At 36.6% G+C, this 12267-nt stretch overlaps 1 protein-coding gene across 1 annotated transcript in view; it reads left to right on the top strand.

Annotated features, from left to right (window-relative positions):
* Positions 1 to 12267, top strand: part of Map3k15 (mitogen-activated protein kinase kinase kinase 15) — a 131443-nt gene that overhangs the window by 92092 nt on the left and 27084 nt on the right. The window contains 4 exon segments of the mRNA XM_052725719.1: positions 2743 to 2792; positions 5664 to 5759; positions 9701 to 9788; positions 11591 to 11724. Coding sequence (XP_052581679.1) covers positions 2743 to 2792; positions 5664 to 5759; positions 9701 to 9788; positions 11591 to 11724 — 368 coding nt within the window.

Genomic DNA, 12267 nt, shown 5'->3' with positions numbered 1-12267 from the left:
CCTGTGACAAGCACATTAGATAGGTTTATTTGCTTTGCGTGTGTTTCCATGGCGTATGGGGAGACTTCTACCATTAGCTGAGCAAAGGAAGATTATTTTTCTCCCTGTTAGCAAAAATGAGAATGATTATGATGTCAGGTAAAAATACGCATTATCTTCACAAATAAAACACAGCATTGTAAAGTAAACAGAGGCTCAAATTCAAATTATAAATGCCTTAGCAAATATAGTCAAATCTCAAGTGAAGGCCAGTAATCTTGTCTAATGTTTAACTCTGGAGTAATCTTCTTGTTGAAAATACAGTTAAAGAAACAATCATTAATGAGGATGAGCTGCCATGATGTGTTTGTATTTTTCCTGCACTATGTATATTAAATAATGTGAATGCAAAAGAGAGAAATTGTGTGTATATATATATATAATTTATGTATGTACAAGCACATATATAATGTAGTACATATATAGATATTTCTCATTTGAAAAGTACACACGTTTTATTTAATTTGCCTCCTCTTTGTTCTTCTAAAATTTTGTCATTGAAGTACAGGTGGCACCCCCTAATCTGAAATAGTCCAAAATCTGAAGTTCTTCAACTGCTGCTAGTCACAGAGCTTTAGATTTTGGAGCATTTCAAAATTCAGATATTTAGATCAGAGATGCTCAACTATTAAAGTCTACGGATATATTGCAGAATCTGAAACATTTCTGAACCCCAATATTATAGACTGGGGAAAGTCTATCTGTATTATATATACATGAAAACATGTTCAAATCATAAATGTATGATGTGGTGAATTTAAAGGTGAACGCACTTCAGAAGTCAGCATAAATCAAGGTGTAGAACATCAGTAAACCCTGCCCCAGTTCCCTTTAGGCAGACTTCTGAGAGCCATTTCCATGTCTTCAAGATAGAAGTTCCTGTTCCAATCACTAAATCTCCTTACTTTCTTTGTACCGTGGATGTTACTATCAGTGTGGTAGGAACTTCAAAGTTCAGATCTCTAGTCTCGTAATTTCATTGATAGAAATGTGAAATACCTCATATTTTGACAGATGGTTGTAGAAAAACCTAATGCTATTAAAGCAGAATGGTTTTGATGTTATAGAATTCTACCAGTGTGGCCTCCTTCATTTGAATCCTGGAATGGTTGCTGGCTCTTAAGTGAAATTCCCTTTGGTGCATGTATCTCACTAATTGTTAATATCTTAAATTTTTCTTAGTAAGAAATGGAAAAGAACTAATCTCACAAAGAAAGTTTTTCTTGACAATAAAATGTTTTGTTAAGTTCTTACACTTGTCAGAGGAAATGTCAGAGAGATAGAAATTTTATGTGCGTTCATTGCAATTTTGAAAATCTGCAGATTGTGAAAAGCAAGAATGAGTTGCCTAGAATGAGATGACACTTTTTTTTCACAGTTGTATTTTTCCTGGTGGCGTATGTGTGGATGATGGGAAGAGAACATTCATATGCATGCATACAACTTCATGTAACGTCACTGCAAAATGAGACTAAATTCCTGGTTTATTAAGAATTCAAACTCATTGGAAGTATGAGGAAGTAGTGTGCTGGGAAATACTAACAACCAACTGCCTTGGAGTTCAGGCTGAGTTGTGGAGTTTGATTATTTCTGTGGTATATTTAATCCCAAAGACCAATTTCCAACAACATTAGGAAATCCAAGTGAATTTTCCTATTTAAAATTATTTTCTACAATTATATGTTGGTGGTGCAGTCTTTGGCTTTTCTGAAACTGTGTTTTAGACATTCCTTCTAAGGCTTAACTTTATACAACTTTAAAGAGCAAGGAACGGTGGTGGAGGGAAGGGACAGTTGTTTTGAAAGTTGAATCTTGGTATATAGTGAAACCCATTAGTTTTCTTGCCATGCTGTTAAAACAGCCCCCAATTTTAATATTTTAACATGATAAAATTTTGTGTATGTCTCATGCCATATCCAGGTTAATAGAAGACCTCATACCATCTTGGAATAGCTGGATAAAAAGAAGATAGAAGATTGCAGTAGGGGTTTGGGGGATACTCTGTTTGTTTTTATAAGAAGGAAATGTGCTTGTTATTGGGGAAATTATTTTTCATTTACTTTTTGGATATAGGCTCTCACCCTGTAGCCTTGGGTGGCCTGCAATTTACAATGTAGACCAGGCCAGTCTTGAATTTGTGGCAATCTTTTGCCTCCTTAGTGCTGGGATTACAGGCTTGTGCCCCTCTGTTCAGCTTTCATAGAGGTTTGTATGGGCTTCTCATACCCCATTGGTAAGGACTCTGTTATATGGCCTCATCTAACTACAAGAGAGACTGAAATTTGGGTTAGCTCTGTGTCCAGGGAGAAATCGAAATGAAGATAAATGAGTTTTGTCAGTCTTACTTCTCCAAATATTTTTATAAGCCATTCACTTGATATGGGCTGTCTTAAGGCTATTTCAGAGTTTGCTTACTGTGTTGACAGAAGATGAAAGACTACTCAATGTGTGTTTTTGTGTGGGTAGTGTATCTATCTCAAGCTATGTATTTCAAATTTATATTGTTTACTCTAAACTGGATCAGAGACACAAATTTTCATTTCTCAGAATATGTTATGTGATCCAATTTATGCAAAGTATATGGCTCTAACCCTTAATCACTGTTGAAAACAAACTAGAAAAAATAATTGACTATAGGATAAAACCAAAAATGATACTTTATTGAGAAAAATTAAGCTATTGACTTGTCTTTGATACTTGCAGAAACAAATCCATGAGTGGAATTTTACACCTTCTTCTATTAAGGGAATAAGGTAAGAGCACAAGAGCAAATGTAACTGCTATCTGTTTAAATACAAATACTATTGGTGTTTAATGTACTTTGATGTTTGCACATATTTGTAAGATGTGAGTCTTTATTTTTAACAGAACTAACAGACTATTTTCTTTATTGTTGCCCTATATGAAGTTCATAGTGTGATGCTAGTAAGGGCCTCCTGACTTGTAATATGGTAACTTTTCTCATCCAGTAGAAGAAATGATTGGCTATCAAACTTTAAAGAGAAGTTCTATCTCTTGGCTGAACAAAGAATATCTTTTTAGAGCCAAATGTTCAAGTGCTCACCACCATCATCCCCTAAGGGCTGAAGTTAGAAGTTACTTGAATCTAGTATTTGAGTAGGGCCTCCTGGACAGAGCTCTGGAGGCAAGGGTACTACTAACAGGGACACAGATGATATATTCCAAGAAGTATGCAACTTGCTTTTGGATTAGGAATGGCCAGCTTTCATGGCTTACCCTGAGCCAGACTTACATACCTCAGCTGCCCTACTCAACATGCCAGGATGTCCAAAAGTGGAAGTTGCTGTGAAGTAGATATGAGTTCTCTCTTGGATATGTGACATTGTAAAGTCACTTGGCCTCTGTAGGTTTCTGTTTTTTCTGTTTTAATCAAATCAGGAGCTTAGACTAGAGTTTTCTGCCCTTATTCTAAATATAAGACTTAACTCAGAAACCACTAAATGAATCCCTAATTACCTTCACACCCAGCATGATCCTGTCCTAAACACATCAGTGATTAAATAAAATAATGGTGTACTTGGATAATATTGCCTAGAAACTACAAAATAGTGCAAAATACATTTTCAAGACTGTTTTATGTGAAACAATGTTGTACAAAAAGTTGTAGTCATAGCCTTCTGTTTTATATATCTTCAAGGAGATACTTCTAGCTGCCAATTCAGCAGGAATTTACAGAGGGCTGTGCCTCAGACTTCAGGACTAACATAACATGACAGGCATGCTTTGGATCCTATGGTAGTTATTTTTTTTATAGATTAGTTTTTCAGAACTGGCTCATTTATAACCTAGATTTAATTTGTTTTAAATCACCCTGAGCTCTTGCTGTTTTAATACATCTTTTTGTGTCATCTATAGCATTAAGAATAGTTTAAGAAATGTTTGTTTTATTGGGAGGCCAAAGCAGGAGGATCATGAGTTGGAAGTCCAGCTGAAGCTACATAGCAAGCTCAGCACCACCCTGAGCTGTACACAACACCTTGTCTCAAAGCCAAGAGACAAAAAACAGGTTCTGGATCAAAAGAAATGGCAAGCAAGGGGCCAGATTTGTGGCTTCATTTGTTTAAAGAACTAATTGGATAGATGGTAAACTGGCCTGATTTCTCTGTAGTACCACCTGGCAGAATGAGGGTCATTTCACATTGACCCCATATGAGTGAACTTTCTAACAGCAAAATCTATAAGTAGATAGAGTTTGATGAATTTCATTTACTGGATGCGTTTAAGCAAACTGAATATTGCTTGTTTGAAGCCCTGTAAGTCAGGTCCAGACATTGGGTGGAAATAGACTAGAAAACATTTAAAAGTCGTTCTCAAATTTATGTTGCATGACCATGAATACTGTGTCCTGATACTTTCCAAGTGTAAAGATTCCTTTGAGACTATAATTATTTCATAAATACCCTTACCTTTCTGTTTCTGTAAGATTATAAACTCCTAGAAGACAGAGATAATATTTTCTAACCTTTTCTGTTGCCCATGTATTCTTTGCCCCGAATATAGAGGAATCTCTTGATATATGTTAAAGTCAATTGATAAATACATTTGCAATATAAGTGTCTCTAATTTTAAATTTCATAGAGTAAGTAAAGGCAAATTGTGGGTGTATTTTCTAAAAGATTAATGAATCACTGGGCCTAGAGAGATGGCTCAGTGGTCAAGAGCACTCACTGCTGAATTCAGGTCCCAGCACCCATGTTAGATGGATCACAATCACCAGCTCTGTAACTCTAGCTCTGAAGGATCCCACAGCCTTTTCTGGTCTCTGCAGAACCTGTACAGAGAGGCACATACAATTATGCATAATTTAAAAATAAAATTAAAGTAATGATTAATAAAATCAGGAACTTAGAAAACGAAAGAAAATCAAAGGTAGATTTTTTTAGATTTTCTTTACAAATTAAAAAAGCATCATAATGTGTGTGTATAGGCATTCACTTTGTTGTTGTTATTGTTTGGTTTTTTTGAGACATGGTCTCTCTGTGTAGCACTGGCTATCCTGGAACTTGCTCTGTAGACCAGGCTGGCCTCAAATTCAAGGATCCACCTGGCTCTGCTTCCCAGTGCTGGGATTAAAGCGTGTGCCACCACAGCCAGCTTTGTATGGTGATATTTTATTTGTATTAAAATGTTATTTGTATGTTAATAATATAAATAAAGTTGCCCGGGGGTCAGAGCTATTAGCAAGCCATAGGAAAGCAGGGCAGTGGTGGCGTACGCTTGTAATTCCAGCACTTGGTAGGCAGAGCTGGGTAAGTCTCTGTGTGTTCAGGGATACAGCCATTAGTGGATACACATGCCTTTAATCTTAATACCAATCATGGAAAACCTGGAGGCCTATACAGACAGGCCGTGAGGAGGCGGTCATGTGGTTGGGTTTACAACCAATGAGAAGGCAGGACAGGAACTCTATATAAAGACTTTAACACAGGGGTAGCTCTGGTTCGGAGAGGTAGGACCACCGCAGGAGGAAGGGTAAGGTTTTAGCTCTTAGTTCTGACCTCTTGGCTTTCTTCTTTGCATTGGTTCTGTGTTTCTTATTTAATAAGAAGGTTGGATACATCTACAGCTTTGTATAAGCATTCTTATGTTTTGAAATTTTACAGCCTATCCAAATTTGATGAACGGTGCTGTTTTCTTTATGTCCATGATAATTCTGATGACTTTCAAATCTACTTTTCCACCGAAGAACAGTGTAATAGGTGAGTTATAGCTAATTTACATATGTGCAACAAATTTATGACAGATGATCTTAAAGGATCTTTATTATAAAATGTTTATTAACTGTACTATCTTTCTTGAAATTTTAATTCATAAACAGTTGTTTTTACAGCATTGAGATAGAATCCACATATATTGTAACCATGCAAAGTATATAAGCTAATGATTTTAATGAAGTTCCAGGCTTTTACAACCATCACAATGTAATTTGATAATATTTTCATTATTCCTAAAGGAAACCCAGTAGCAGTTAATATTCACTTATCATTTTCTCCTATCTTCACCCTCTATAACTTCAGCCCTATACAATACCAACCTACTTTCTATGAATTTGTCAATTTTGGACATTTGTGTTCATGTTGTGGCATAATGTGTGACCTTTCATGCCTGGCCTCTCAGTAGCATCGAGTTTTCCATGGCATACCAGTATCAATACTTTGATGCCTTGAGGGGCTGAGTAGCAGTACTCCCTTGTATATCTAATGGTGCATTTTATTTGTCTGCTTATCAGTTGCTGGTCATGTGGAATGCTTCTATCTTTTGAGTTATTATGAATTTTGCTTTTGTGTACATCCATATGCAAGTTTTGTGAGTACACAAACTTGTAGATTTTTGGCATCAAAATACTGAATTTTAAGGTAACTTTTTCCCACTTTACATTCCCATTAGCAATATGTGAAGGTTCCAATTTCTTCACCTCCCTGTCCCTTCATTGTTTGTTCTTTTAGTTCTAGCTATTATGATCGATGTTCATTTGAATTGCATTGTGTATTTGGATTGCATTTCCCTAATGACAAATGATTCTAGGCATCTTTTCATGTGTGGATTGGACACTTTTGTATTCTCTTTAAAGAAACGTGCGTTCAACTCCTTTGCCCAACTAAAAAAATGTTGAAAGCTGTAGGAAGGTCTCAATAAAGTAGTAAGAATTTCCAAATATGATTTTACCTAGAATTCCTCAATGCTACCCTTTTGCTACAGTCATGTCACCTTGTTTCTATATGCATATGCTTGTTTTCTCTAAAATAATGAAGAGTAAGCCATAGAAATAATGCTGCACTGCCTCTAAATATTCCAGTATATTTTCTAAAAACAAGGGATCTTCTTCACTTACATACTTACTATAGTTACATAATTAGGAATTAAGATGGCCATGGGATTATAATCTAGTACAAAATTGTATTTATTTTCCTCCTAATGCTTTTTATAGCAAAACAAGGTATTTTACCTTTGGTTTGCAGTCCAATCTAGAATCATGTGCTTCATTTAGTTTCCATCTCTGCATTATAGCCTTCTCTCATTTTGAAGATTTAATACTTTCAAAGAGCACAGGCATTATATGTTGTGTAGTGCTTTAATTTAGGTTTTGTTTGCTGTTTCCTCATAATTACATGTGTATTATGTATTTGGGGTAGGAATAGCACAAAAAGATACTGTGTATTACTTAGTGCCTCATATTAGAGGATACTCAGTGTCTTTGTGTTTCTATTTCTATGAAGAGACACCATGACCACAGCAACTCTTACAAAGAAAAACATTTAATTGAGGTGGTGGCTTACAGTTTCAGAGGTTCAGTCCATTATCATTGTAGTGGAACATGACAGTGTGAAGGCAGAAATGGTGCTGGAGAGGTAGCTGAGAGTTCTACATCTTGCAGGCAATAGGAAATGGTCTGTCTCACTGGGCGTGGCTTGAGTATATATGATACCTCAAAGCCCGCCTCCACGGTGACACACTTCCCCCAACAAGATCACACCTACTCCGATAAGGCTATCTCTTCTAATAGTGCTACTCCCGTTGGGGGTCATTTTCTTTCAAGCCATCACACTTAATAGTTTTGTGTTATTCCTGGTGATGTTAACTTGAATCAGCTAGTGAAAGTGATATTTGTCCAATTTTAGTTGGGCTATTTGCCTTTTTATTATGGGTTACTTATATATTCTCCATACATACCCAGATGCACTTTGCTAAGACTTTCTTCCATTCTTCGGTTGTCTTTTAATGTCACTGATAGTATCACATGTAACACAAACATTTTTTATTAAAGAATTTTTTATTCATTTTACATACCAATCACAGATCCCCTTTCCTCCCTTCTCCCACCCCTCCTACCTCCCCCCAACCCACTCCCCCATTCCCTCTTCCAACAAGGCAAGGTCTCCCATAGGGAGTCCACAGAGCTTGGCACATTCAGTAGAGGCAGGTCCAAGCCCCTACCCCCTGCATCAAGGCTGTGCAAGGTGTCCCACCATAGGTAGTGGGCTCCAAAAAGTCAGCTCATGCACCAGGAATGGATCCTGATCCTACTGCCAGGGGGTCCCTTAAGTAGACAAAGCTACACAACTGTTTCGCCTATGCAGAGGGCCTAGTCCAGTCCTGTGGAGGCTCCACAGCTGTTGGTCTAAAGTTCATGAGTTCCCACAAGTTTGGTTTGGTAGCACAAACATTTTTAATTATTAGGTTTATCCATTTTTCTTGTCATTTGACTTTTGTTTATACTTAAAAGTTTTAGGGGCTGGAGATGGCTCAGCACTTAAGAGTATTTGCAGAGAACCCACAACAAGCAGCTCACAATCACCTGTAACTCCAGATCTTGGGGATCCATTGCCCTCTTCTGGCCTCCATGATCACTGCGCACACATGGTATATGTACTGATTAGCAGGCACACAAACACACATAAATAAAAAAACTAAATTTAAATAAAAAATTCTTTGCCTAATTTGAGGTACTGTATAGTTCTTCTTTTTTCTTGTATAAATTTAATAGGCTTGGTTGTCATATTTAGATCTCTGGTTCATTTTCATTCCTTTGACTTATTTAATTATTGTTCAGGGGTGCAGGGGGCTCATGTGAAGGTGAGAGGACAACTTGCTACAATAGGCTTTCTCCTTCCACCATATGGATCCCAGAGATTAAACTTAGGTCTTCAGGTCTGGCAGCAAGTGACTTTCCCCACTGAGTATGTCACCATCCCTTTAATTAATTTTTAATATACTATTAGATAGGAATATATCTGAACTTTTGTATGAGGTATTTGATTGTCCCAATACCATTTGTTGAAAAGAATGTTCTTTTCTCCATCAAATAGTCTTGGTACTCTTAGAAAATGAGTTGGCCCTCTAAATTTATAGAACTTGCTTCTGGACTTCTGTTCCATTGATCTACATATCTATCCTAACTGGATATAGCCTATTCTTATTTTATGTGCATCTGTGTTTTATCTGCTTGTATGTCTGTATGAACTGGAATTCTAGACAGTTGTGAGCTGCCATGTGGGTGCTGGGAATTGAAACCAGGTCCCCTGGAAGAGCAGCCAGTGATCTTAGCCACTGAGCCATCTTGCCAGCCCCTGATAATCTTTTTCTATCCCTCCCTGTCCTCTGCTGTCCTCTGCCTTTGGTAATTATCACTCTATTCTGACATGAAATCAGTCTGTCAAAGAAACATCTGTACTCCTAAGTTTATCTCAGCACTTAATGGCCAAAAAATGGAAACAGTCTAAGTGTCCATCAGCTGATATATGGATAAAGAAATGTGGTACCTATACACAAAATGTGGTTAACTCTAGTCTATGGATAGAACCTACAAAAAAAGTCTTCAGTTTACTAGAAGAGAAACTGTTCTTCTGTTTTACATATGTGCTGCATTTAAGAGAGGTACTTTGGAATCAGGTAACCAACTAGTTGATAGAAATCCTTCAGACTTAGTATTTCTAAGTAGAGGACTTAGGCATCACGTATGTTTTGAACTAGATTAGGGAATCACTAAAGTACCATGTCAAATCAAGAGTAGAATGATTGTTCTACAACTTGTAGAAGTTTATTTTATGTTTAGGTACAATATAATACAATAAGGTTAAGTTAAACATAAGGGGAAAGAGTGATCCTGATGGGTGGTATTCTGTGGCATTTGCTCTTCTAGATTTTGTTCTTTGGTAAAAGAGATGCTAAACAATGGAGTGGGCAATACAGTGGAGCTGGAGGGAGAGGCAGATGCAGACACCTTAGAGGTAAGTCACAGAAAATCCAGAACTAGGAAACCATCCTTTAATATACCTTTGGTGCTTGAAGAAAAAGTCCCAATTTTCATGTGAATCCTCTATTGAATATAGTTAAAGATACCTTTGAACCAGCCAGACATCATTGTCCATGGGTCTCAGAAATTAAGTTTAAAGTGTCTTTGTAGAAGAATCTTATGATCGTGGGATCCTGTCAGAATATTTAAGAAAAATGGCCATGGGTTACATTAAAGTTTTCTTTTTCTAAGTTAATAGTACTTATGAGACTCCAAGAGAAATAGCTGACAAGTTGAAAACAGATTTTTGCCTAAATAGACTTTAGTTATATCCACTTGCACATGGTATATTAAATATATCAAAGTTTAAATCACTTTAAGGAAAGTGACATTATCATAAACTCATTTGGACAGCACAGTTGTCTACACTGACTATATCACTTATTTGTGTTTTAATCTTGCAGTCATTCAGATTTGCCACTAATTCAAGTTCTCCCAGTAATTACAATTTCTTGAGATTTTATTATATTTTTGAAGTTTTACTGAAATTAATTCCTTAAGATTTTCTTCAAAAAGTATCAAAAGGGTTCATTTTAGTAATTGGGTCAGGTATAAGAATTCTTAGCTTACAATCAAAGTGTATTGCAAAAGTGAAGTCAGTGATTCCCTTTAAAGGCAACAGACGTGGGAAAGAGAGAAAGCTGTGAAATAAGTCTGACATTGGAGACCCTTTAGTCATCTTCATTGTGTACTCATTGTCATGAGCATCTTAGGAGGGATATAGGAAGGAACATACACATCATTCGTTGTATAAATTGCTCTGGGGTAAGTAGAAACAGTAGAGACATGCCAAACCCCAGAAATATTCATTGCTTTCTCTCTGATCTACATGAGAGTTGCTTAGACATTGTCACCTTTGTTTTAATCATTACCACGAATAAATTTGAATTCAGCTGCATGTTGTTATTTTCAATTTACTATGTATGTGCATGCTATGTGTGGAGGTCAAAGGATAACTCTGGAGTTGATTCTCTCCTTCCTTCTTTCTTTGGGATTGGGGGCGTTGAACTCCAGTCACCAGGCTTGCATGGTAAACACCAATACCCACTGAGCCATCTCACTGGCCTTGTTTTTGCTTTTTAAGACAGCTTTTTCTCTGTAGTCCAGGCTAACCCTGAGCTCTCATGAACTTGTCTTAGCCTCCTGAGTGCGGGAATTATAGGCATGTGCTACCACATCCAGCAGGGCCACAACAAGTTTTGATGATAGGGCAGGTGAAACAGACTAGCAATCCTAATTGTAAAGTGTATCTGCAACATGTGCTAGAACTATATGACTGAAAGGGGGTCATCCCAACATGTGTATACGATATTAAGATGTTAACTTTTACTGACTTTTAATTCTTTCCCGGGCTATTGAAAGAGTTTTGTTTCCTGACAAGTTGATAAGCGATCATGCAGGAAGATACTGATTTCTGGTACTTAACATGCTTAGAAAGTTTTAAATTGCAGCATTAAAATGGTGAAAAATCTCCAAAAGGTAAGCCAGGTAATTTACAGGTGAGTCTTATTTTTTTACTTTCCTGAAATTACATTTCATTAAGTCATTCTATAAATACATGAACAAATGAGAATAATTGTTAAATGAAAAGTGTGTAGCCTAAGAGTCATATTTTGCTTGGCACTCAAATAATGCTTTATAGTTTTGAAAACTTGTTAGATAAATTTTGGGCTTCTCTTCAATAAGTTGCGTTTTGCCTTTTTTTTTTTTTTTGTCCTGTTGTTTTACCTTGTTTAGTATGAGTATGACCATGATTCAAATGGGGAGAGAGTTGTCTTGGGGAAAGGCTCCTATGGGATTGTGTATGCCGGCCGAGATCTCAGTAATCAAGTACGAATAGCCATCAAGGAAATCCCAGAGAGAGATATCAGGCAAGTTGGGACCGCCTTTAGTATTGTACATTTTCTATCTCAACAATCTGTATCCCAAGCCTATCACTGATGGTATAGGATTTAATCTGTGTCAACAGCATGGTGTGGCTACCTTATGTTGTCAGAACTTGTAATGCTCTTATTATAAGGGTGATCTGCTTTTATTCTCTTATATTAGAAATACATTGAGAAAAATCAAACTACTTAGAAGTTTGTGGATTAAAGAATGTCATATTTCAAAAGAAAACTATTTCTACCCACAACTATGTCTGAAATTTTACATTTTATGCAGCTATTTGAAAATATTTTAAAATGTGACTGAGAAACTTTTTTTTTCTCTTTGTTTTTCAGTGCTGGGGATAGAACCCAGGTCCTCGAGCATGCTAGGCAAGCACTCTACCACTGAGCTACATCTCCAGCCTTGACTGAGTGCTTTTAAATTTACACTGTAACAATTGAAAATGGCTATGATTTGTCTGGAAATGTCATTACAGAACTTAAATGCAGTTAAAAATCAGAGTTTCACAATAGAAATTTTGTTAA

The sequence above is a fragment of the Peromyscus californicus genome, unplaced genomic scaffold (assembly GCF_007827085.1).
Source record: "Peromyscus californicus insignis strain IS unplaced genomic scaffold, ASM782708v3 Scaffold_10__1_contigs__length_136768540, whole genome shotgun sequence".
In the NCBI taxonomy this organism is placed as follows: domain Eukaryota; kingdom Metazoa; phylum Chordata; class Mammalia; order Rodentia; family Cricetidae; genus Peromyscus; species Peromyscus californicus.
The sequence above is the reverse complement of the archived record's forward strand: the minus strand, read 5'-3'. Positions and strand labels throughout refer to the sequence as shown.